Source organism: Colossoma macropomum, unplaced genomic scaffold (assembly GCF_904425465.1).
Source record: "Colossoma macropomum unplaced genomic scaffold, Colossoma_macropomum, whole genome shotgun sequence".
NCBI classification, from domain to species: Eukaryota; Metazoa; Chordata; class Actinopteri; order Characiformes; family Serrasalmidae; genus Colossoma; species Colossoma macropomum.
The window spans coordinates 22,413,087-22,440,683 of NW_023494793.1; the positions used below are offsets into that span (position 1 = coordinate 22,413,087).

The 27,597-nt window shown below is 39.9% G+C and overlaps 1 protein-coding gene across 1 annotated transcript in view; it reads right to left on the reverse strand.

Moving 5' to 3' along the window:
* Positions 1-7,465: 7,465 nt before the first annotated feature.
* Positions 7,466-27,597, reverse strand: part of gcn1 (GCN1 activator of EIF2AK4) — a 47,642-nt gene continuing 27,510 nt past the window's right edge. Inside the window, 25 exon segments of the mRNA XM_036578849.1 lie at positions 7,466-8,124; positions 9,397-9,618; positions 11,009-11,119; positions 11,212-11,360; positions 12,287-12,383; positions 13,771-13,885; positions 14,858-15,051; positions 16,405-16,635; positions 16,777-16,890; positions 17,782-18,051; positions 18,219-18,362; positions 19,650-19,742; positions 19,905-20,066; positions 20,157-20,321; positions 21,045-21,260; positions 21,348-21,465; positions 21,592-21,734; positions 22,521-22,717; positions 22,899-23,037; positions 24,027-24,095; positions 24,248-24,468; positions 26,066-26,245; positions 26,355-26,469; positions 26,598-26,719; positions 26,826-27,072. Coding sequence (XP_036434742.1) covers positions 7,999-8,124; positions 9,397-9,618; positions 11,009-11,119; positions 11,212-11,360; positions 12,287-12,383; positions 13,771-13,885; positions 14,858-15,051; positions 16,405-16,635; positions 16,777-16,890; positions 17,782-18,051; positions 18,219-18,362; positions 19,650-19,742; positions 19,905-20,066; positions 20,157-20,321; positions 21,045-21,260; positions 21,348-21,465; positions 21,592-21,734; positions 22,521-22,717; positions 22,899-23,037; positions 24,027-24,095; positions 24,248-24,468; positions 26,066-26,245; positions 26,355-26,469; positions 26,598-26,719; positions 26,826-27,072 — 3,960 coding nt within the window. The 3' untranslated portion in view covers positions 7,466-7,998.

The window sequence follows — 27,597 nt, forward strand, 5'->3', positions numbered from 1 at the left end:
CAGGCGCGCACCACGTTTCACTAGACACTAATGAAGCCAAGTTTGATTCAGTTTGCTGGACCAATTGTTTCGCGCTTTCCGTTACAATAAACCGAATCCGACTCAACGATTCATTTCTGTCTTACGCATGACATACACAGAGCACAAACACATACGAGAAAAAGGAATCTACCGGGCTCCGTAGGAATCCCATTATAGTCTACGGAGAGAAAACAGGAGACAATCTGGTTTTGTAATTTTATAAGATTAAATTTTAAAATACTATTATGCGAATTTTATTAGGACAAAAAAAAACATCCCCGCCAGGTAACGTTATAGGAGGAAAAAATCCTTCAGCAGTATGCTAACATTTTAGGACTTATAATTACTTGCTTGAAATTTAATACTTCTTTATTTCGAGGTAGTATGTCGGAATTTCATCTTTAAAATCTCGAGAAAATAAACAGAGAAGGAGAAAACAAAATCCTCTACGTGGCAGGAATGGGCTTCCATAGAATCCATCAACCAGTAACATGGACGACGTAAACATGCACAGATGCTCCTGTAAGTCGTATTCAGCCGAGCTCGTAAGTGGGTTCAATCCCTTTATTGAAAAGAGCCGATTCTAAAGAACGATTCATTCACGGGTCGGACATAGCTGTTGTAAAACTATGAGTGGCTCGATTCAGTTCACCGACAACTGTCCGTTTCAGTGGAACACCTTACAGGAGATGTAGGCAGACACGGTTACACTTAACCGACAACTGTCCGTTTCAGTGGAACACCTTACAGGAGATGTAGGCACACACGGTTACACTTAACGAGAAACAGATCATGCTTTACACCTAAAGCAAATAACAGAAGGTCAGTGTGTACAAAACTACACATATACACCGTGTACGGCGTTAAAGGCAAATGGACAACCTACAAGCGAAAAACAATCGGTCGGATTTGTTCATAGACTGTTAGAGAAGGTATGACTGTATGTTTCAAAGTTCACTGCTGTTGGATTATGTATAGCCTGTCTTTTGCTCTATTTTATAGCCTTCGTTATTCCGTGAAGTAATCTTTTGGACGTTACTGGCTGGACTGGCACGCCCGGATAAATCTTTCACCGGTGTTGTTTTAACCTCTTATGCTCGTGTGTATATTTCGGTTTTCCCATCTGAATTTACATGCCCAAATCGTAAGGCAAACTATTCAGAAACTGCATGAAATAAATGTAATGTAAGTTCCCCTCAAATTAACAGAAAATATGTTTTATGATCATAAACACAATGCTATATGCTTACAATTACTGCTGAAAGCCAGAAATCTTAGTTGCTCTTTGTATTTTTTTTATAAAAATAATTTTTACAGAGCAAATCACTGAAGAGACACCATCTGAGATCCAGTTTATAGCTCAGATTTATGGAAAAATGGGTCAACTTTCAGTAGAAAAATAAAATTGTGAGTTCAGCTTCTTTTATTATAAAGTTTTAAAATTACATTACCCATCTATTTGACTGGAAAGAAGATAGTTACAGCTCTCATATGACACCCAATGTAGCTTATGAAATATGAAAGTTATGAAGTAAAGAATATGATGAAGTGCGTTTTAGAACCACCGGTGGTTCCAAGGAGTTAAAAGGGTTCCCACCACAAATATTTGTAGGTAGTGAATATAGAAATTAAAATGATGAAGAATGTTGCCTCCCATTAGAATAAGATCAAATACACTTACTTTCACAAAACACTAGAGGGCAGAGCTATTCTACTGGCCTATTTGAGTGTCAAACAATGTTTCCCAACTCCAGTCCAGTAGGTCACTCACACTGCTTATTTTCCCTGCAAGTGGACTACAGTGTAGAGTACTTACAAAATACTAATATAAAGCACTATTGACTATACTGACCTGCAGTTCTGTCTTGAATGCATTGACAGGGTCATGTCCAAGGTAAGTGCAACGCAAAAAGGGTGACCTAGCGACCTTGCCCAATCAGACGTCCTGAATGAACCATAAGTATTAAACCTAACTTTTCTGTGAGTGTGTCTCTTGGTGACTTATCTTTGAAAACTCGTAAAAATTCATTTTCAAAATGAAATAGCCTTAATACGCATAGCTCAGCCAGCTGAAACAACCTCCTATAGTCTCCCTGATAAGCCACCTACATCAGTAATGACATCTTTCTCAGTTATCAATTAACAGTAGCTTACAACTGTTATAAACAAATGAAGTTCATCCGCGTGATCTTGACCCTGTTCCTACTTCTGTCTTTAAGATGTTTTTTAATTGTGTTCAAAATGATGTTTAAACTATTGTAAACTGTTGTCGACAGGTGCTTTTCCAGATGCTTTTAAAACTAACTTGGTAAGGCCTCTACTAAAAAAGAGTAGCATGGATCCTTCCGTACTAAATAATTTTAGACGAATCTCAAACCTACGTTTTCAAGTCATAGAAAAAGTTGTTTTCAAGCAATTAAATGCATATCTAATATAAAACAAGTTATATGAGAAGTTTCAGTCAGGTTTTCATTCTAACCATAGTACTGAGACAGCATTGGTTCATGTTGTCAGTGACCTCAGGCTCAGCGCTGATGCACAAAATCCTTCTGTTCTGGTCTTACTGGATCTTAGTTCAGCTTTTGATACCGTTGATCACAAGATTCGAATCCACCATCTTGAATACTGGGTAGGCCTCTCAAGTACAGTTTTAGAATGGTTTAAATCATATTTAATTAATACACAGTTCCTGGTTTCACTGGGAAATCATTCATCAAAAAGTGTAACATTTCTTGCGGAGTCCCACAAGGTTCAGTTTTAGGGCCTTTGCATGTCTCTTTGTACATTACCTCCAGAAGATGTCGTTAGGAAACATAATATAAATTTTCATAGCTATGCCGATGACACCCAGTTATACATTTCCATTCCTTTTGATAATCAAGATTCTTCAGACAGGCTTACCTGCCATGTGTCAGATTTCTTAGTGGACGTCACAAACTTTTCTACAATTAAATCATGAAAAAACTGAAATACTCATACTTGGTACTAAAATTTAGAGAAAAATGCTTTATGAGAAACTCAGTTCTAAGGCTTCTTATACCAAACTTGAAGTATGAAACCTGGGTGTAATCTTAGATTCTGAGCTCTGTATGTAAACGCAGACAGTAAAGTAGCTTTTTATTATTTTTTATCATAAATATTGCTAATGTTCGGCCTTTTCTATGTCAGACCGAAGCAGAGAAACCTGTTCATGCATTTGTTACAAGCAGAGTTGATTACTGTAATGCTCTTCTTGCTGGGCTTCCTAGGAAACACTTAAAAACGTTCCTCTTAATTTAGCGTTTAAATAAATTCAGTGTTTTTAGGTATTTATTTCTTTGATTTGATCTGTGTCTTTGTCTTATATCATTTTAAATTAACACTCATAATTTCTTCTATTACTGTCCAACTTTATCACTTGTCTGTAAAGCACTTTTAGCCGCCACTGGTATGAAAAGTGTTCTATAAATAAAGATTATTATATTATTAATATTATATCATTAAAATGACACAAAAATGATGTGCTGGTTTTTCTCTGAACTCAATCTGTCCATTATTTTACTTATATTTACTTATATAAAAATATTGCATCAATGCAACGACTGACAAAAGAAAGACAAAACTGTGTTGATGTAACGTATTTTAGTCATTCATGGGGAAACAATGTGTTTAAACCAAGTAAATGAAATGCATCACTTTTTTCAGTGCACAGTGTTAATTTCATATGGAGAGGCCATAGTTATTAATTTAGGTTGCTTCACTACAGGTTATACATAAGTATAATGATAAGAAAGCTAGCCAGACTGCACTGTATAAGGTAACCTACAACACAAGCATGTATTCAACTGTAAAAAGAAATTAGCATGACAAACGATTATAGCTGACTAGTGTTTGATCATTAACTCATCTTACCATCTCACAGCCTTCACAATATGGCTCAGAGAAGCCCTTCTGAAGGGACACGGTATACATTTGCTCACCTGTTTGGTGATCAAATTAGTCTGTTACAGCTACCCTGGATATTCTGGATACTACTGGTTGTGCCCTTGGGAATGACACGTAACCCCCACTGCCCCAGGTGGTGCCACTCAGCTGGTGGCTCTGTGGTGAGCATAGTGAGGCAGGAAAAATGTTTTTTCATTGCAAAGTGGTTGAATAAAGAATAGGCTGATATGACAATTTTGTTGCTGATGCAGACTTTAAGATTTATGATTCAGACTTCTAATATTCTCCAATAGTTTTAGTAAAACATGGTTGCTAGAATTGTCAGTTGTTAATTGTAAATTGGAAAATATGACTGTCCATTCTCAATTATCACATTTCTTAAACTCAGCAGAGCGTACGCCCCTCAAAACTGCAACTTGCCAGTGGAAAAAGTGAGCAGCTTCAAATGGTTAGTACTAGCCACATAGACATTAACACCTTCACCACGTCAAAAAGGCCCAAGACCAAATAAGCTTCCAGAGAAGGCTAAAGAAAGTTAAGCTGTTCTTTTAGATTTTAATTAGCATGATGGCTAATACAGACTGAGTATGAGGCACTATAAGAGTGATAAGTCACTCTTACCCATCGCAGACATTTACAATTAGTCTGAGAAAAGCCCACAGCATCTCAGACCCTTCATCTCGCTCACAGAGTTTTCATCCTCCTACCTTCTGGTAAGCAGTACTAAAGCATGCTGTTAGACCACCAGATTTGACTCAGGCCCAGCAAACTATAGTCTCCCACACACTAACTCTCTTTGTTTCTGCAGTTGTACTCTGAACACTAAGCTGACTCATGTTATACTGTAAACTCTACTTAATGATAGGTTGTACAGACAGAACATCAACAACTAATTACCCACAAAAGATTATAATGTAGATTTTCAGTCTGGGGTACTGGGGAGAGCTGGGGTACACACAAATGAAACTACAGCCTTGATACATGAGATCTACTCTCTAGCAGAGAGTAAAAGGACAAACTTGTCCAGGAGGGGTGCCGTTTTGTTGATTTTGCCAGTCGGTTGATTGGACCCAGTTAAGCATACTTGGCTGGATGATGCCGCCAGAGCTGTGCTGGCAAATTGGTAGGAGTATCCAGGGGTCTGTATATATATGGTAAAAGGAAAAAGCTAGCTATGCAGTAAGGCTGTATTGCTGACTACTTGGCAACCGAATATGGACAATTCTGCAGACGATAATTATTTTTTTTTATTATCAAAAAATCAAAATCAACAGAGGTTGTTCTTTTTGAGACAATTTGGCCATTATTGAGAGTGTTCTCCTGTCATCTATTAAAGTTTGGTATGGAAATAGACATCCAGACTTGTAATAAATTGCAAGGTATTGTCAGTAAAGCTTCAAAGATAATTGGAATATCACTTACTTGAGTTGATTTTGTTTACGTTCAGTGATTATTCTCAAGCAGAGAGAATAATCACAGATTCCTGATCCGGCATTCCATCTTTTACAACCACTTTCTTCAGGGAGGTGCTACAGATCCATAAAAACTAAGACAACCTGCTTGAAGAACAGCTTTTTTTCCGGTTACTAAACTCTGAATAGTGTATATCATTAGTCAGTTTCCAGCCTTTTTAAGAAAGCACAGACGAAATTACTGTGTAATTCTCCATAATTCTCCTATACCAAGTGTTGTATATTGTATATTGTTTATTGTATATGTATTATATTGTATAGTTATCTGTATTGTGCTGCAACAAAGTTGAATTACATCTTGTTTTACCGCATACAATTACCACCGACATCAAAAAATAGTTTGTTAAAAGTTAAATTATCATGTAAGCTTAGTATCCACACTTTCACTTACAATCCTGTCCATACATATTTTGATGTTGACAAAGTTATTGTTAGCTGTCTACCATAGCAGATTGGAGTTGCATTTAAATAATAATTATGAACTCAGAGTACCCCACCACATTTAGGGGCTCAAACGTAATTGGACAATTGGCTGCTCAGCTGTTCCATGGCTAGGTGTGTATTATTCCCTGATTATTTCACTTACAAGTAAGCAGACATAAGGTCTAGAGTTGATTTCAAATATGGTATTTGCATTTATAGTCTGTTGCTGTTAATTCTCAATATGAAATCCAAATAGCTGTTACTGCCAATAGAACAAGCTGTTGTTAGCCTGAAATATCCGAAAAAAAAACCCATCAGAGAGATAGCAAAAACATTATGTTTGGCCAAATCAACTATTTGGTATGTTCTTGAAAAAAAATGAATGCAGTGGTGAGCTCAGAAATAACAAAAGACCCAGAAGACCACAGAAAACAACTGTGGTGGATGGCAGAAGTATTTTTCTTTTCCTGGTGAAGATCAAGAACACTGTACTGGAGGTAGGTGCATCCCTGTCAAAGTCAACAATCAAAAGAAGACTTCATCAGTAAATACAGAGGAATCACTACAAGATAAAACCATAGGCCTCAAAAACAGGAACATCAGATTAGATCACATCTAAAAACAAGCCTGTACAGTTCTGGAACAGTATCTTATGAGACAAACGAAACAGAGATCAACTTGTACAAGAATGTTGGGAAGAATATAGAGAAGGTGAGGAACTGCTCATAATCCAATGCATACCACCTCGTCTGTCAAGCATGGAGGAGGCAGTGTTTGGTGTGGGCGTATGGGTGCCAAAGGAATTGGTTCCCTTGTATTTATTGATATGACTGTTGACAAAAACAGCAGGATGAATTCTTGTATAGGGCGATATTATCTGCTCAGATTCAGCCAAATACTTTAAAACTCAGCAGACAGCACTTCACCATGCAAATGGATAATGACCCAAACATACTGAGAACGCAACGCAAGACCCTATTAAGGCAAAGAAATGTAATGTTCTGCAATGGTCAAGCTGATCACCTGACCTATGACCAATCCACCATGCATTTCACTTACTGAAAATGCCCCAAGAACTGAAGCAGGAACTGAAGACAGCTGCAGTAAAGGCCTGGCAGAGCATCACCAGCATCTGGTGATGTTTATGGGTACCAAGTATTAAACATGATAATTTATGGTCATTAGTTTGTCCAATTTGAGCCCTTAAAAATTCAGGGCTATGTATGAAAATGGTTGTGATTCATAGACTGTTCATCCCATCTGGATGTATATACCCCTTTTTCTGCTGCTATCAGCCCAATATTGATACCTGGTATTGGACCACTGGCATCTGTAGTCCACTCTGCTTTGACGTATACCACTGCTGTGCCTATCCCTACCATTTATTGTTGTACATTGTTGTCCCTTTTCTTGCATGGAGCTGAGACTTGACATGGGTGCTACCTGTAATCCCTAATAAGTCCTGTTGCATCAGAGGAGAGAAATCACTAAGATATGCTTACTTACTGCTAGCAAATCAAGACTACTGAGGCCTCCCTGTTACACAATCAACCTTATGATAGTGTCAGTGTTCCTCTGTTGGGACAACGAAAATTAAAAACATATAAAAAAGCCAAAAAAACTTATTAAAGCAAGATTTTTATTTTATTTTTACAACCAATATCAAAGGATACAACACTGATTATAAAGTCAGCATCTCATCCTTTGGGTTGCCCACCTCTCAACACACACATACACAGACAGAAGGAAATAATCACATTACAATACTGAGGAAAAAGCAGGAGGAAGTGGACACTGATGCTCATCATGTGAAACCAAATCAAAATGAAATGACTACTGTAAAATAATTGGCACAAATCAATACTTATTTTTGTCTTGCAACCGTTCCAAGTTTGAGAAAAACATAAGAAAACTCATAAATAAAAAAACCCAAATTTAGATGTCGACTACGATTTTACGATGGTGCTTCCTCGTCTCATAATTGACATGGTCATATAAAGCCAGCATGGGTGGGGGAACAAGTGCATGTGTGTGTTGTCATTGCATTACTCTTCATGTAGCAGATGCAAGTATTCCATTTATTTATCACAACAGACTGTTCTTTGAGAACATTAGTGACTGCATAACTGTATCCCGGAGAGAGAGCTGATCGGGCAGATCACGTGAGGATGGTGTCGTCTATTTCTTCATTGGAGTCAGGCAGGCCTGAGATTTTCTTCAGCGACCGACGGAAACATTCAGATAGCAGCTCATTACTAGCTGAGTCTAGAATGGCACTGACCCTCTGCAATGTATTAAAAACACAGTAAAAAAAAGTTAAAGAAATTTAAAGTTACAACAATTATGACTACATACTTCTGTAAAATAGCTAATAATATTCTAAAAGTGTAAACAAGTTTCAGTGATCAGCATGATGCATCCACCTTTACTCAAAAAAGTACAAATCAATTTTTGAAACTAAAAAATAAGAAAAATGTAACATCCCTAGTTTCACATCTGAACAAATCATGTGGCTTTTTCTTAACTTCTATAAATACATTTATATTTACAAATATTTAGGTCATCAGAACACCACAGCAATGGTGGGATGCTGTCATTTTGACTCAACATCTATAAAAGTAAAAAGTATATATTCTCTATACAGTAAAAGTATATAGACAAAAAGCAAAAAAGGTCCTCACACTGCTGCTAGCATTGCTCTCCTGTGTTAATCATGTAGCCTTTTATACTTTTAAGCTGCCATATTGCAGTGGGGAAGCACCCAATGTTGAAAATGTGGCACTGCAAAAGCCCTACTGTGAATTAAACAGCTTTCTAAAGCGATTTCAATCATACAATGATAGGGCAAAACATGACGACCACACTGATTATCTTGTATGCATGTGCTGTTTATCTGTGGAAGTGATGGCACCAGGATGCTCTGTAGGAATAAGACAATCCAGTGGAGGGAATGTGATGCTCTGGGCAATATTCTGCTGGGAAACCCTGGGTCCAGGCATTCATATAGACGTCAATTTGACGGTTTCAGCAGAATAACGCGCTGCACACATTGTTCGGGAAAGGTTTGAGGAACATGAAGAGCTCACAGTGTTGCCTCCAAATTCCCCAGATCTCCACCTTGCAACTTACAGGACTTGAAGGATCCTGTCACATCTAGGTGTCAGATACTAAGGAGTTTTGTAGTGTTTTGGTGGCACGTGGACAACCAATGACATGTTAGGCAGGAGGCCATAATGTTTCAATGTATCAGAGTATGTTTCAGTTGTTTTGGTGCATTGTTTTTTTTATTGTCCATGTTCCAACACTGTGTGAGCAGCTCCTCCAGCTGCCTTTGTGCATTCAAGGTACTTTTATGATCCTGAATCAAATCAGGATCAAATTTGAGTGTTTATGATGCACTGAATAATTTAATAAAGAACTGTAATGGAATTGCACTGTTGTGAGGAGACTTAAACCCCTAAAAGCTTCAATTTAAGCAAATCCTACCATTAGCAAATTTTAGTCCAGCAAGTCTGATGTCAGTGTGTAAGCAGGTGAACGTGTGTGTGGAACCCACCTGCATGCCCTCCTCTCCCTGGCGGAGCCGGAGCAGACTGACGATGGTGTGTTCGCTCTGGGAGCGGACGCTGGTGTTCTTGTCTTTGGTGTTGTCCAGGAGGGCTTTGATGAGAGGCTTCACCAGATTGGGCTCCATGGCTGGAGTATCCGCCTCCTTCCATACCCACCACAGCACTCGCTCCGTCACCAGGCGGATATCACTCGACTGGTTCTGCAGAGACTGGAGAACAAGGCAGAGCAGAAAGCCTCGTTTACTGAAGGCATACAGTCATAATCGCTTCATAAAAACCTCTAATTTACAGCAGTTGTAGGCTTTAGATTAGATTAACGATTTATTTTAGTTCAACATTTTTCTATTAAAGCCGCTTTTACAATACCTTTTTGCAAGGGAATTTAACAGGCCAAGGATTTATCAGAAGTTAATTAATCTGGAAGAGGTTAAGCGTAAACACAGTGTGGAGTCAAAATCCTGCTGCCTGTGTGAAATCTAGTACCATTCCCACAAAAATACTGGGTGTGAACAGAAGTAAACACAGTGACAAAAAAAGTATGGGAATCTTTTGGAGTTATCTAGTGTTCTGCATTAACTGGTTAATAAATGTGATGTTCTTCATCTAAGTCACAAGTACAGACCAACAATCAGCTAAAGCTAATAACCCACAATCAAAACTTTTTTTGTCTTTATTGTGCGCACCATTTAAATATTCTCCGAGCTGGTGGAAAAAGTAAGTGCACCTTTTGATTTAATGACTTATCGAACCTCCTCTGGCAGCAATAACGTCAAGTGCTTCTGGTGTACTCGCGCATTCAAGAGGAATAAGGGACCATTCTTTCTTACAGAACTGCTTCAGCTCAGCCACATTCTTCAGATGGCTTTTCTTGAGCAAACTCAAAAATGTCTGAGTGAAGTCAAAGTAGCTCTAACTCAGCTTCAATTCCATTTCATTGATTGGACTGGGTTTCCTAACTCTTGACTCCAATTAGCTTTCATTGAAGACATTAGCCTACAGGCTCACATACCTTTCCTAACACGTACTAAGAATATTTGAAGGATGTGTTAAATATAAACAAGAACAATACATTACTTGTGTGTGTTACTAGTTCACACAGATTGTGTTTACTGTAACCTACACGAAGACCAGAGCATATTTGAAGATGTCTTTATGCGTAAATGTAGATAATTCCAAAGGAGTCACAACCTTTTTTCCAGTTAAACTAGTAATTTATCAGCTTTCTTAGTTTTCCAGTTTTTTTTTAGTTTTACAAAGTGGAAAAAACTGCTCTTTTGTGTGCATGTGTCTATTACTGCACAAAAAACGTTGCAGAATTGCTGACATAGCAGAACATTATTGTGGCATTTCGGGTTTTACAGGCGAGTTTCACTTTCGGGTTGCGAGAGCGTCCTAACAAACCTTAGTTCCTATGAAGAGCCTCATAATTTCCTCCTACTCTGTTACTGGAACAACAAGACATTCCTCTTAATATGGCTTTGTGCTACTCTATTCACCTCTGAATGTCCTGTGAACATTTATTTTTGAACATATGTTGGTTTCTGGCAGACATCACAGGTGTTTTGTTCCTAATGCAGGTAGTTTGATTTGAAAGCTAACCTTGACGAACTGAGGGATGATGCGAGGTGAAACAGCTTCTCCTCCGGCTGATCTGATCTGGTGTCTCATGAGGTAACCCATCGCCCTGATCCCACTGCAAGCTATGGGAATCTACAGGTCACAAAGAGAGGAAAAAGGGAAGTTGCCATATCTTCGAAAAGTACACAGGTCAGAAGAGAAAGACTAAAGTAGCAGTATATTACTCTGTCTGCAGTGGCACTGGATAAGACGGCCTCCAGCACGGCTGAGCTGTACTCTGGAGCACACAGTTTTTCAGGAGCAGACTTAACCGCTATAGCGAGAGCCAAACTGCGGCCATGACGCACCATCCAGTCTACTCCCGACACGTCCGCTATGGGGCAAAGTTTAATGTGGGTCAGTACAAATGTCTTACCCATGTATAGCGGGGCAGTGACAGCACTACATACAGTGAAATGAGTAAAACTGATGTTAGCAAAGGTACCGACTGTTTAACAGAGGTGTTAAAAAAGTACATGGCATCAAGCTGAAGGTGGTGATTCAACTGCATCACTTTTGAAGTAGGATAATAATTATAATAGCAGTAAAGCAAAAGGCTTTATATAGTTGTTATTTCCAAACAAATAACTAAATACTTTATAATATCAAAACAATATTTAAAGTGTTTTTAGTCGTCTGTTTGATGACACTTCTGTTTAATTAACGTCTTAAAACATGTGTCCATCAAAGTCCTTTAAAATACATTTTTAAATATTTAAAACGTGTGCACGAGTGAAGTGGAAACTCTACAGAGATCCAGACAAAATCACACACTCCCACTTTCTATAGTGTTCTAAACTATATTTAAAATAATACATTGCTTAAATGTGATGATCTTGTTGGTGTGGTAGTTGCAGTGCAGCTCCGGTGCTGTACTCACTAATGTGTAGAGGAGCTGCTTCTCCGATTCAGTGATAAAAACTTATTTGTAATTTGTACATTGTTTTTTATTTCATCAAAAACTTTATCAAATCTGTGATTTGAGCTGTGAAGTTTCAAACCTGCTGTAAAACTGTTTAATAAGAAAATAAACTAATTCAGATATATGGCTGAATTTCGGTATTTAGATAAGGATCATTACACTTGTTATATGAGATGATGAACCTTCCTGGGTAAATCAAAGTCTTCCATCAAATTTGAGCATTTTCCTTATTGTGTGATCATTTTCATGTGCTTATTATTTTCTATCTTTATTCCACTTCTCTTTAGCTACTCTCATCCTCCAGCAGAGAATGCAGGTACACTGTGCGGTGTGCTTACCAAGGACATGCTGCTGTAACACTGTCTTCAACTCCTCTTCAGACAGGAAGGCACACAGCACACCAACACACCCTGCAGAGGCCATCCGAGTAGCGTCCTACAAACGCACGCACGCACGCACGCACGCACACATATGCATGCACACACACAAAAGCTAAGGTGACACACTTACAACCACATCCTGAGTGGTTATGGTTATATACCATATCTGAACATAAGAATGCAGTTAACCTTACAAGTATAATAAAAAAGAGTAACAGCCCTTTTTCTACATGTTTAAATAAAATCTGCTGCTGGTTGAGGATCTAATATATTCTTTCCATGATGGCTTAACTGGGTGTTAATTGTTTGTTGATGTTCACTGGTTCCAGACATCCTCTGAGGGCAGATCAGTATGTTATAATTACTATGTTTTCATTTAATAATAAAAATAGATGGATGCCGTTTGGTTTACATTCAGCTGACTTTAGATGGTGATTGAGTTTTAGATAACTTTTTGAGAAGAAGGAACAGAGAATAACTTCACCATAATTTGTTTCCAAACGTTACAATGCAAAGTTGGACTAAGAAAATGACATAATAATAATTCATAATAATAGTTTCTTCTTTTAAAGATCTTAACCTGGTCTCGGTCTCGCCACTCCTGATCCCGGTCTTGACTTGAACTCAACTAACACAAAGTCTTGGTCTTGACTCAGACTTGACGTGTCCAGGTCTCAGTCTTGACTCAGAGTCTCCTCTAGTGGTCTTGACTACAACATTACCATTCATACCAATATCACTCAAAGCACCTGCTGCCTGGCTTGAGGCAGCCTGGATTAAGGCAGCCAAGATTAGTGATAGAGTTGATGACTGAATATACTGTCAACAGCGAGGAAGCAAACTGCCGTAAGATGAGTGTTGTGCATGCACACAACCCATTTAACTATTTATAGGCTTTTATTCTGCAGGATATTATCAGCATATGCAACCTATGTTACTCGTTATTGTTATTCTGCTTACAGACAATTGGAGGAAGGGCTGACCCAGACTCTGAAATAAAGTGTTTAAATGAGTATGACTGCAGCTGCAATGTTTGAGTATTCTATTTATAAATCAGAATGTTCTTATGCATCCGATGCACGTGAACACAAATAGAAAGGGAACGCCTAAATAGTAATGCAGTACATTTCACATGATGGATGATTTATGGGTTCGCCTATTGATTGACATGATTTTTTTACTGAGAAGTATATAGGAGAATGAGATAATGATAGCACCTTGTCTGCAGAACCCATTTAAACCCACAACATTTGGGGGCATAACAGTGAAGGGCATGAGGTGGTGGCCGTTGCCCACAGGACTGTCAGAGTGGGCGAGGAAAGCAGCTGCTTAAATATTTCTAGTAGTGTTGTTGGTGTGAATGACGCAGTCAAATTAATATGCTCCTATCAACTGTTTAAAATGATGACAAGTGATACAGCGCCTGCAGTGGGCTGTCATACCTCATCATGCCCCAGCATGCCCAAGAGTGTGGTGGTGATGTTCTTCCTGATGGTGGGGTCAACCTTTGCCCCAGCGCCTTGAATGACGAACCTCAGGGCTTGTAGCATCGTCTCCCTACATCACATGGCAGAATGTTACAGGGGAGTTAGATTCTAATGCATGTTCTGCTTCTGTTTTTGCACTGCAGTCTAGATGTGGTTCCAGCAGAGGATTTGAGCGGACCGAGTCAAGCAGCAAAGCCAATTAACTTCTATTAAAAAATTGCTGTATTTCAGCAACACACATAAACATGAACCAGCGCGGCTTCTGCAGCAGCCGTGCTTCACATTATCCAGTCACATGCATTTATGTAAACGAAGAAGGCGAAAGCAGTGCAACAGAACCGAGACTACAGGGCTAGATATCAGGTCAGAAAGCAAATAATTGCAAATATATTTTCATATATTTTTTTATTTCATTTGCTATTTTGAAGCTTTAAAAAAAATACAATGAAAACAGAGTTTAAATATAAATGAACAGAAAACATTTTCCTTCCTGGTTCAGTTCATGGCGCTGGTAATGAGTCCGTGCCTCTGTGATAAAAATCACTTTAAATGAACCTTCCTACAAAACCCACTTCTGAGAACAAATGAAAAACTTAAATCTCAAAATGAAAGAACAACAGTCCTCAGTATTTTACATTTTAATTACATTTTATTTTTCATTTATTTATTATTTTAATGAAAAGACATGATTTTGTGTCCTGTGCACCAATATTTTCCTTTCAAAAAGATTTTCCTTTTTAAAATAATTTTTATGTCAATGATTAAATGTTTACTCAGTAATAGTTAAGCATTTAAAGGTAACCGTTGTCATCATTTACTTATGTTAGTTTGTGTTTCCTAAACATTGTTAGCAAGACATTTGATGTAACTGGACCTTTGCAGGTTTTAGTTGAATATCCCTGTCATTAAGAAGGTGCCTGTCAGCATTTTCAATCAAAAGTCAAAATTTCTGCTTCACAGTTCTTTTAAGACTGGAATTTGACTCTACACTGGTGAAACGACTTGGGAAGCACAGTTGTGTTATGTGTAGCTTGTAGCCCACCTGATGCCCGAGTCCTCTGCATTCCGTATGGCCGAGAGCTGCTCAGTGAAGAGTGGGTCTACTTTGGTGTGAATGGAGACAAGCTGACCCAGAGCCTCGGCTGCCCTCAGCCTCACCGCCCTGCTTGAGTCCTGCAATGCCTTCAGAAATGTTGTCTGGAGCTGCGGCAGGAAGGGCTTCAGAGCAATGCCCACCTACAGAGGGGAACAGAGGGAAGATATAGTTACACACTAGAGAATGGAAGTGTTTGAAGTGCTTTGTATGTGATGCTGAAAGAGTCCAGAAATTTTAAGATAAGAATTATGAATGAGAAGAAACATTCCAATACATCGGTTCCGAGTGCTGGTTCTGGAGTTCCCCTGCTCTGCTCATTTTAGTGTTTTTTCCGTGCTCTACCACACCTACTTTCAAAGCCTTGTGCATTAGCATCCAGTGTGACAGAACAGAAAAAACATTAAAAGATGCAGGGAAGAGGTACCCCAGAGCAAGAAGCAAAGCCCAAATTCATTCAGTTATCTGCTGATACCATCTTTTACCCCGTCAACTCCAAGTACTGAATCTCAAATAATGTGATACATTATTAATTTCACTATTTTTTTATGCTGTTCAAGCATTTTTCTAGTTTGCCCATTTAAACCAACCATAATTGTCCAGGCTGAAGCCCAGCTGCTTGCGTTGCTCTGATAGACTTTAAATGGCTTTTAAAGCAATACCTTTAGCAGACTACTACACTAGACAGTGTGTGCAGGAGACCTACAGATAAACGAGCAGCAAAATGTGTAAACCAGCAATCAGCGGGGCAGTTCAAGCTAAAAAATACTTTTGTTGAGTTAATAAATGTTGAGCTCATGTTTAGTTTGTCTCAAGGTGGCGCTGTTTTTGGGTTCATCATCGTGTCCATGGTCTGGCAAAATTCTGTGGAGGTAGATTTAAGCCAAAACGTATTTGTGAACTGTGATTTGAAGATCTATATCAGCTTTGTATGTAAATTTGCAAATGTAAATTTATTTAAATGAAAATTTATAGAAGTAAGTCACATGAGTAAGTTTGGGGTCTTACTGCACTCAGGTCCATTTTCAAATGTGCAAACTTTCCTTTTGCCTACATTTTGTACTTTTCATTCATTCAGCTCAACTTGTACAAGTTTGTGTTTCAGTTCGCTGCATGCAAACTTTTGGCAATACTGCTGCACTGCAACCAGAATCACAATCATACAGTGTGCTATGAAAACTGTATCTTACTTGCAAAGTGTGAATTCTAAATGCATTACAGTCTGTAAACATGTACGTAAAAGGCAGAGTGAACTTCACCCACGATCATTGTGATACATTTATCTGGGTTAACTTAAGTTTACATCTCATTTCCTCACATGAGAACTTTTGACATTGTTGTTGACAGTCTTAAATCTAACTCCATACAGTTCACACCATGAGAGAGCCTCTCACTGGTTTTTACTTCTATACCAGTACACCTCCCACCTCTAACAGACAGCTCATTTTTCTGGCAGCATCAGGACCGAACCCAATAAAAACTTGAAGGAGCCAAACCTTAGCAAGCAGAAGGGTCAGAGTCTCAAGCAGAGCGGTCTTCACAGTCCAGGCAAAGCGGTCGCCCAGGATACGGATGAGGGGTCCCGTGATGTGGACTACAGAGGGGCGTAGAGCCTCAGCAGAGGTTAGCTTGATGACACCACCTAATGCACGCGCTGCTTCTTCCTTCTGCTCCGGACTGCCTGTTAACACCCCCTCTCTCAGAACGGGCAGAATGCAGGTCACTCCCTGCAAAAAAGGAAAAATGTGGGAACAGAGAGGAAAGACTGAAAGGTTGCATCAGCAAAAGCATAAACCACTAACAACAAAAACAACACCAAAAACGATGGGAAATTACATCAGTGTGTTTAATAAATGCCCAGTACTTACCTTCTTGGGCAGACAGAAGCCAGGCAGGTGTTCGCCCTTGACCTCGGCCGCAGCTGAGCGGATATCTCTGTGCAAGTCGTCTATCAGAGCCAGCTGACTGCCAGCATCCAGTTTCTGCATACAAACAAAATGGGTTCAATCACTCAGTTTGATAGTCAATATTCTACATTTCCTATACATTTCTAAACATGTCTGATTAAACAGGGAGTTGAGAAACAGCCAGAGAGTTCAGTAAAGTGTTTTAGGCTGTTTTCACACCTACTTTGTTAGCTGAAGTCTGAGGCAAAGTCTGGGTTTTTGTTTTTTTTATTTGGTTTGGCTGCACCACATGTGCATGTGGGTGTTTGTTTATTGGTCAGAAAGTTTGCAGGGATACAAGTGCTCCGTTAGGCACATATGTGCCACCATTTTAGCCAAAAAACTCCTACTTTGCATGAAAATAGAGACACTTAGCATCTATGTGAATCACACTCAAAGCAATAATACCAAATTTAATGTCTGCGTCTTTATGACTGGTTTGTCAATTTGAATAACAAATCAGGATGCTGATGTAATACGTTCTGCGATCCATGGGCCAAAATCAAAGGCACTGCTTCACTATTATTTTATTTATTTTATTGCAGGTCAGCAGTTATTAGAAACAGCTTGTGCGGCAAGAATGGTATGAGCGTCTGTTAAGAGTCAGATGGTAAAACAGGCAGATTATGTGGACAGTACAATGCTGACATGCTGCTAAGGACAACAAATTCTGTGATACTTTTAATACAGATTATTCTTAAATATTTCAGTGTCCAGTAATGGATAACGCATTCTGTGTTAAAAGTAACACAAAATAATTAAAAAAAGAAAACAATACCACATAAAATGTGTTAAACAGGTAACAAATGTAAGAGTGCTGAGGTTGAGAATGTACTGTCTTTCTCCTGTAAGGTTACCATTTTGGAGATACGAGGTTTTGTTCAGACAGGGATAATATGCATGCTAGAGAGCCACTCATTAGTCTACCTTGGTGATGGAGTTGATTGTGTCCCAGCTCTGGTTGAGCACTTCAGGATTTGAGTCGTTGAGCAGACGCATGAGGCCGGAGAGCAGCGTGCGGGTGTGAGCGCTGTAGTCAAGGCGTGTTCGGGAGAAGTAAGCATTCAGGATGGTAACAGAAGCCTCTCTCAGTCCAGCGTCCGGCCCCCGCGTGGCCTCCAGGAGATCCTCTATGATGATTCTCTGACCAACCTCGTCCTCCACGGACAGAATCACAGTCTGACAGCTGCTCAGCTCCTGCACAACAGACAAAACAACACTGACTTATTCACAAGTGATGTATGAGGTATGAAGTCCTTAAGACCTTAAAATTGTTGCCTAATTATACTGTTTCATTAAGGAGGCTTGGAGCAAAAAGAACAATTTTGAATGATGAGTAACTACTGCTGTACAGCTAAATTCACCTGAGGCCCTTCATCAGTGCCCAGCTTGTCTTTGAGGGACGAGAGTAAAGCAGGGAGAATCACACCCAGGTGACGTGTCAGGGCATCACCGGTCACAGAAGACAGGAAGGCCAAGACTCTCGTGTTCACTGGTGGAGCGGTCAACTGAAAACAAAACAAAACAAAAAAACAAAAACAAAAAACAAGAATGAAATGAAGAAAAACGTGAGTATTTATGTAACAAAGCCTGTTACAATCATTGAAATTTAGCTAGCAATTAAATGTCATACAAACAATTGTAATTTACAAATTAACTTTTTTGTTCACTGCATGGACCTATTAACTTACAAGCCTAATGTGGCAAAACTGGCTGATCAGCTTTCTGCTTCCTATCTAACAATACTTAGTTTCTCCAACCTGATGACAGCTTGAGCTCAAACAATCATCACTCACTGCTGCCTTCTAAAGGTGTTACAGCACCAGTCAGAAGCTGGAACGTTTGTTGTTTTTATATCACCAAAAACAAGTCTCAGTAAATGTTTCCTGCTTTCTTTTGTTTACATGTATTTGCCTCCACCAACTGATAGGAAAATGTGCCTGATTCCCATTCTTTTTGTTGCACCAGAAACATATAATTGTGAAAGCTAACAATTGCGGAAAATAAATTGCGGTCAGCTAAATAAATTCAACCAGCTTAACAATAACACATTTTTTAGGTGATGTACTCACCTAAAAAAAAGCAGACAATATATTAAGCAAGCTAATCAGAGATTGTTTTTAATTAGAAGACTTAAAGGCTTTTGAGTGAGTGAAAACTTACTTATGAAGGCCAACATCAGTCTGGTGTCAAGTATACTTGTTTTTAATATGACAGCTTGGTTTGGGACCCTGACTGGCAGAGATACTGGCAAGCTTGCCAGAACCTTCGGAATGGCTGGCAAACGTATGAGTAGGCAGCAGAAGCAGTGAAATGTACAGGGCTGCAGTATGTAGGAAGGCTCCTGCTGCAGTGCATAACCCAAGCCATCCTCTTTACAAGTAGTTTAAGCTGTTACCTTCAGGATGACATGTTAGGATGCCCATAACTATGAAAAATCTTAAGAAATCAATTTTTCCCCACAGCCATTAGCCTCCTGCATCATTCTTAATTATTCTTCGCATGTAAGGATTGATGTTTTATGTTTACATGTTGTTTGTTGAGAATGTCTGTGCCTGTTGTTTATGTTGTACTGTTTATGTCCAACTTTGCTGGACAATAGTTACATTCTCTTCTACCAGGGAAGGAACAAAAACTAAATTCAGAATGAAGTACGTGTGCTTTTAATTCCTTTTTGTAATTTGTAATAATTTTAGAGACACTAATCTGTTTACGTATTCAGAAAAGCCAAGTAATTATAAATGCGTGGATGAAAAGGTTTAAAGAAAAATATTACAAACTAAAATAGAGCTAACCTTAGGCACCAGGTAAGGCAGTACTGATCGACTCTTCACAGCCATAACCTGCTTCAGTCCATCCAGAGCAAACTCAGCGGTCTCCTCATCCTCCTGCCAGCAAAACAACATTTAATAATAATAATAATAATAAGGTATATACGTTTTCTTGAATATGAGCAAATTAAAGAAAGAAATAAGTAACAAAAAGTAGAAAACAGTGGGCTACTGAGGCAGTCTGGCATGGTTGTATAAAAGGCTGATGCTGAGACTAACCAGTTGCTTAAGCAGGGCTGGGAGGATGTCGTCCAGTGCCTGATGGCCAATGGTGGTGTGGAGCTGCTCGAAGGTTTTAGCAGCTGCTTCACGCACCTCCTCCAACGGGTCACACAGAGCTTTACGCACTGTAGGCACTAGAGACTCTGAAAACACCAAAACCTGTGGGGCAGACACAGTTGAATTCTGCTAAGCACTGTAGGAGAACACAAACAATCAAGTCACTTGGAAAAGTCATGCTGATTGACGTACGGCGTCTTTGCTGGTGGACTTCATAATCTCACTGAGGCCGATGCACACTCCCTGCCTCTCATCGCTCTTCTCTGAGCGCAGACCCTCCTCCAGGATGGGGATGATTTCTGGAAGGATCTTCTCCCCCAGCTTCCTCACCAGATCTCCTAGAGTACGAGCTGCAATCTGAGAACGGACAGTGGTGAGTCAGAGTTAAAGTAGGCCAGTCACGATGTAATATGGTGTAAAATGGCAATGATAGTTATAACTGTGACAAGTAGGACACACTTGATGGTACTCCATGGCTTATCAACAAATGGGTTATTTTTTAGAAACATGACAAATACTGGGACCCAACCTGAAAAACTTTGCATACTGTTATCAAACTAGGTATTGTAAAGCGAATTATTACAATATACATGAATCATTCTACCAAACTGGTTCAAAGCCAGAGTAGAAAACATACAGGCATAAACACAAATAAATGTTACTACACACATTAGGCTGCAGCATTTTTTACCCCTTACTTTCTGTGGTTGTCTAATGAGGATTAGAGTTAATAAAACAGTGGGTGTTTGGACATCCCTGGTCAAATCTGATGCAAGTAAAAAAAAAGTTAACGGATCCTTGGCTGTGCAAAAGTGGAACATTTTATATTATATTTTGCACTTTTTCCAATGTGTGCACTAAAATGTGCAGAAGAAGGCCGTGTTTGTTCCTTGTGTAGGCTGTGTTAACTTGCAGTCTCTTAGAAAGTCGACAAAACATCTAATCTTACTTTTTTTTTACAGTATAAAACGAAACTGTTTTGAATAAATGCATATTGCATCTCAATCCCTGTACTGAGGGAAAAAAATGGAATACTAATATGCACATCGTGACACCCCTAGTATGTATGCACGTGTGTACCGTTCTCTTGTCGGGGCAGGTGGATGCCAGGAAACCCAGCAGCAGACTGAAGAGTGTGGGCAGGATCTCTCGCAGTGTTCGTGGTGTGTTAGACACCACAATCTTCCAGACGTGCAGCGAGGCCTGCCTGACCACCAGCTGGGTGTCAGAGCGGCCCATGTAGAGTCCAGAGAGCACGCGGTTCCTCCTCTCCACTCCCAGAGCACCAATAATGGCCTGAGGAACAAAGCACGTGTTCATCTTCATACTTCAGTAATATATAAACACACACCTTCTGAGTCATAGCAGCGTAAAAGTTTATACCTTGTTAGACTGTGCTGTCCCAAAGTTGTCGTCCTCAGATGCTGTCTCTGTTGTCATCTTCCCTGAAACCCCAGAGATGTGGAACAGCAGGTCTCCTAGCAACTGCACCGAGCTGAACCTGTGGCCACAAATATTTTTTCAGCTCCATCATTCAGAGCTACTCTATTGCTATGACAACCATTCTCTGCAAGTCTAACGTAGGACGGAGAATAAAAGGTATGTGGAGACTGTATGTGTGTCCCACCTGATCCTCCAGAGGTCGTCAAACAGGCCTTGTTCCAGCTCAGGCAGCAGCAGAGCAATGGCCGTCTCTGCGTACATGCTGATGATGCGCTGACCTGCTCTCAAGGCCGTGTCTCTTACATACTCATTCTCATCAGCCAGAGCCTGCACACAGAGGAGCAGATAGAGAACAATTAGACATAGCAGATACAAAACAATTCAGGAATGTTCCCATCCAGTTTTATTGCCTTGGATCCGATCCTTTTGAATATCAGTCGATACTCATCCAACCTTTGTTTGATAGATAATACACCCTCGTAACAAGAATATGTCTACGGCCGACTTGTTAAACATCCAGTGCTGGAATGAAGTAAGGCCTGCCACAAACAAGGGTGTGTCCGCTTTGAATTTCAACAAGCTAGCAAAATGTTATCGTTAACTACTGAAACTGCTTTCCCTTACAAGAGGTAATATTTATTTTTAGCCTATATGAGGTGTTCTCCGCACGAGACACACATACATGCTTAACTTATGCCACATACATGGACTAATGACAGGTTTGTTGTCGGTGAGAAAACGCTGACGAGCACACGATCGCCTCAAACTCTTTGCTAACTTGTCTAAATGAGATCGGTACATCCCTAGTAATATTACTGTCAAAGTTCTGCATGATGTTGGAACTTTGGTATGAATATATGGTAATTTTCTTTCATTTCTGAGCAACATTAACCTCTTTTTAACATAACATCCTTATTAAGGATAAGTTTAAGGCTTATTTTTTAATAATTACATGGAAAACAGTGCAAACAGGCGGAGTTATTCTTAAGTTACAGTAGTGAGGAATGCAAGTCTGGAAGTACTAGTGGTTTCCATGAAGTTTGAGAGGTTAACAGTTTAATACTGATTACAAAATATGCAAAATAAGTAAAAGTCTTATAAGACCCTCTATACCTTGAGGATACAGGGAATGATTGGGCCCACATAAGGAGTGAACCTTTCCCCGAAGGTCAGAGGAAGGTAAATGAACATCATGATGTAGCCGTCTCGGACGTGAGAGGCGATGTCCACTTTGCTGGCCGTCTGGACCACGTCGGGCATCAACTTATCCAGCTTCTCAACTCCTAAACCGGCCATCACCTCTGCCAGACCTGAGGGACAGCAAGGGAGACATGTAAACTCTCACAGAGAACATAACAATTACACTTTAAAATCAAGCAACATCACACGAACACAGCAAAAATATCATTCTGAAAGGTCTGGTGTATCATGATCCTGATAAAGGCAGATCCTTTGCTGCCCTCTGCTGGTATATAGCTCAGTATTTCTCACCCTGTGCTGCTCCAGAGCGGTCCACAGAGCTCTGCTCAGAGGCCAGAGTCTCCATCAACCAGGGCAGCAAGTCATCGAAGCAGGACTCGCCCATGCCCTTCACCATGGCACCCAGAGCCTTTGCGGAAACTGTTCGTACCTGTGCACAAGCAGGGTGAGAACAGACAACATGCACTTAAAAAAAAACCCTTGCAGAAAAAACACTGTGAACCAGTAAACAGAAAGTGAGACTTATGTTTATTTATTAAACAAAGTTGAACATCAAAAGAATCTACATGGAGTCAAGTGGTGAAAATGTATGGAGTCATGATTATTACAGCTTTTAAATTTTCATTAGAGTTTCTTTTTATTTAGTTTTGTATTTTGGTCTTTGATTTCAGTTTAGTTTCAGTTAGTTTTAAGCCTGCATTAATAGTTTTAATACTGTTTTTTTTATATTCTGAAATGCGAGAGTTTAGTTGTTATTCGGTAACATTTGCTAGTATTATGACGAAGTGCAAGTAGGACACAAAGTTCAAACGACATGATTTCTATATAAACTACTGAAGTCTGTACATATATTACAACTCCAAAATAAAACCTTATACACTCTATACATCAGGATTGTCTGAAGGTTCCTTACAGGTCACAGTTCTGTAGAGATTAACATTTTCCCTCTTTTAACACTGATAAATGCCTTGCTAACTAGCTAATGAGTTTAACCAGGTATGTTGGTTGAGGTAGGACGCTCAACACCCCTACTATATACAATGTAGAAGTGTTTTTAGAGCTGTGTAGTTTACACAGAGATCAAACCCAGTTTGACCCTGGTCTTTAATGATGAGAATTCAATGCATCAAAGCGATATACTCAAGAAGTCTTGTTGACATTCTTGTCTTTGTGACGATCGGCACCAACATCTCTTCAAGCTTGTGGCGGTTGTGGCTTGTGCTATTCACGCTCCACTCACTATCAAGTCACTGAAAAATCCCAGGCAAGCTCTAAACACTACTTCTATCTCTGCTCCATTCACTCCTACCACCAGCGTTTTAACTGTTATTAAAATGAATGAGCACTTTTCACTGCTACTTCTCTTTTTTTGTGAAAACTGGCTTCAAGAATAACTCCGACTGGAACAGAGGAACTGACCTCTGGTACAGGGTCCAGCAGAGAAGTTTTGAGTCCTGGAATCACACTAGGCAGGTATGGAGACAGGTCCTGCACACAAAAACAATACAGTCAATACAGTTTGTAACTTTGTTTTTAAAAAGCTAAACAGGGTAGAGAGAACAGTTTGTTGCAAAGTCAAGGCAAATAGCCAATACATTGTGAATATCACTAATCTAATCAAATCAGAGGCTGATGCATGCCTTTTGGTCAGTGAGGGAGTACATGTTCCCGATGATCTGAGCAGCCATCTTCCGAGTGTCGGTGGAGCGGTCCTGGAAAGCCCTCTGGACAACGGGCATAATAAGAGCTAGCGAGGGCGCATCGATGAAGTGGACAAATTTTGTCTCCAACAGAGTCTGCAGACAGTGCTGGGTCTTATGGGAGGGGTCGGTCAGCGCGTCCAGCAGAATGGGGGTGATGGCTGAGGGGACGGAGAAGCAGTTCAGAAAGAATATCAACACAAAAAGGCATTAATACGTTCTCTGCACTAAGGTATTTACATTTTCATTGTGCAGCACAGTGTACTGAACTAATACTGATTTACTAGACTACTATATTCTGTTGTATACAGATAAGTGACAAATTGAAATAAAGAGGAAATAAAGTGTCTTAGTAAGCTGTTGGGCCATCACAACCTGCCAAAGCAGCCTCAATGCACCTTGGCACAAGTCTATAAATCTTCTAAACTATTTTTCCATAACACTAACAACCCTTGGATAATATGGTGTAATTACATAGTACTTACATGAGACACATTCTACATTATTTTATCTACCCACAGTATATTATTTACAGTGCCCTACACAGATATTGGCACCCCTAGTAAATATGAGCAAAACAGGCTGTAAAGGCATTCTCTACTGCTTATCCTTTTGATTTTTCATTCAAAATATTAACACAACTCTAACCTTTATTTGAAATACAATGGAGAAAAAACCCTAAATCTTATCAGGAAATAATATTTTCCTCAAATTGATGTAAGTCACAGTTATTGGCACCCTTTCATTTAATACTTTGTGCAGCCTCCCCTTGCAAAGATAACAGCACTGAATCTTCTCCTATAATGCTTAATGAAACTGGAGAACATAACGCGAGTGATCTGAAAACATTCCTCCATATAGAACCTCTCCAGATCCTTCAGATTCCAAGGTCCACACTGTGGTCTCTCTTCTTAGGTCAGGGGACTTGGGTAGCAAAAGCAAAACTGTAATGCTGTGGTCAGTAACTTCCTGTAACTTCCTGTGCAACTTCCTGTGTCTTAAAGAAATCCTTCATTTATTTTGTGTTCATTCTGGTTCTATAAATGGAAGATATACACAGAGATATGATGACAGGATATGGTGTGAATTCTAGGCCATTTTTGAGCCAGATGACTCACTAATACTTTTCTGCACCTGAATGAAACCACTCTGGCCAGTGAATGCTAGGTCTGCTGATTGCTGTGATGTGTGTATCATGTGTCTGTGTTAAGCATTTGTTGAGTTATGAAGCCTAAAAGCAGAGAACCAGTTTCAGGTTACAGAGTGGATTTTGGGTCATGTTTCAAGCTAAATGAAGATCTGGACTAACATGTCAGTCCAAAATTTCCCATAGGTGTTCAACTGGGTTGAGATCTGTTGCGAAGGCCATAGCATATGATTTACATCATTTTCATACTCATAAAATCATTCAGTGGCCCTTGCCAGTGACTCTTGCAATGTCTTTCCCATAGGTCTAAATGCTGATGCCACTTCACTTTCAGTTGAGCAGTCTTTGTGACTGAAGATCCATCTGTGCCTGAATAATGAACCCTCTTTCAAAGCCACTTTGATCTTTTTCTCGTCATCCTCATCCAAAATGAAGGTCAGCCAGGCCTGCTCTGCACTTTGAAACATGCCACAGAGCATGACAGGATATTAAATGCTTAATTGTATCATGCAGTACACCTGTCTGGAAGCATCTGCCCTCTGTACTCATCATCTTACTCAGTTTGTAGATGGCCTGTGAACTGGGTAAGCTGTAATGTGTCTGTTTCTCACCCAGGATCTCAGGATTGCGGATGACTGAGCCAATCTGTCTCAGGGCCTGCTGGCCGGCCTTCTGCACTTTGACATGCGAGTCAGTCAGCACCTCTGTTAGCTTGGGGACAATGCTGGGCAGGCATGAGGACAGCTGCTTAGGAGCACAGTACGCCATGGCACCCAACAACTCTACAGAGCCTGCACACAGATTGGGGGGATATATGTGAGAGAGCTAACAGAACAACACAAATACATTATGTATAACCATGTTATTAAGGTAGACTAAGTGTGTTGAAAGAGTGCCAACCTGCTTTGGTTCTCCAGGACTCTTCCTCCAAGGCCACGAGAAGAGAAGGCAGCACTAACTTCACTCCATGAGCACTTAGGTTCCGCATTACAGCCTTAGCACAATCATCTGCAGCCTGAGAGAACGAGCCATAGAAACCGAGAGAGAGAGAGAGAGAGCGAGAGAGAGAGAGAGAGGCAGATATATATATATATACACATACACACATCAACATAGTTGAGAAAAGCTAAAGCAGGCACGGACCTCTCTGACATACTGGTTCCCATCTCCAAAGCAGAGGAGGAGGTGTGGCAGTACATGGACCACATATGGCTCAAACAACTTCCCCAGCATGTTGCACAGCATCTCAAACGCAAATAGAGCACCTGAGACAGAAACAAATTCAAACCCTTAAGCTGCAGCTTTCTGAATATGAATCTGAGCACACTTCAACCACTCTGAGCTCAAAGCTCATTTCCCAGACACCCTCACCTTCTCTGCGCCTGGAGTTCTTCTTGTCCTGGATGGCATCGGTGAGTGTGGTCATGATGTCCTGCTGTTTGAGTGAGAGGATACCCAGGCCCTTGACCAGGCCAGCCAGACCGTATGCAGCCCCCTTCCTCTCTGCATACTTGTCGCTCTCCAGGAGCAGCTGTAACAGCTTTCGGACCATGTCCCCCGCATCTTCCTTTATAGCTGGAACCAGAGGAGGCAGGCAGCTGGCTACTGACTCCTGAACCTGAGGGAGAAAGGAGGGAGGTGTAATCTCGAAAGCTATGAAACAAATGATTTGTATTAAAACATTTCACATACTGTGCTGCACTCAATCTAATTAAACAGGACTAATTTTACTCTTTTTGTAATCCAACAAGCAGTTGGAAGATATTTTTTAAGAACTGATGATATCTACAATATGCTCATAAAAAAGGCATACTGGGACATAACGCAGCATGATTTATCACAATAATGATAAATACTGACATACGGCCAAGCCCTACTTTAACCCAGTAGGAATCACCCCTCACAAGCTGCCTGGTGAATTTAATCGCAAAGCATAACCTTTGAGAACAGTTTTACACACACACTTATATAAATATACAGACACATACACAAATAGACACAATCATAGCAAAATATGGTGTATATAATGATGTTTAACTACAACTATTAGAGCATAAGTACTAAATAAATCTATATCGACATACAAAAATCGATTTTGATATACAAAAATCTTCATATTGGTCAGGCCCTATTCTGCAGCCCT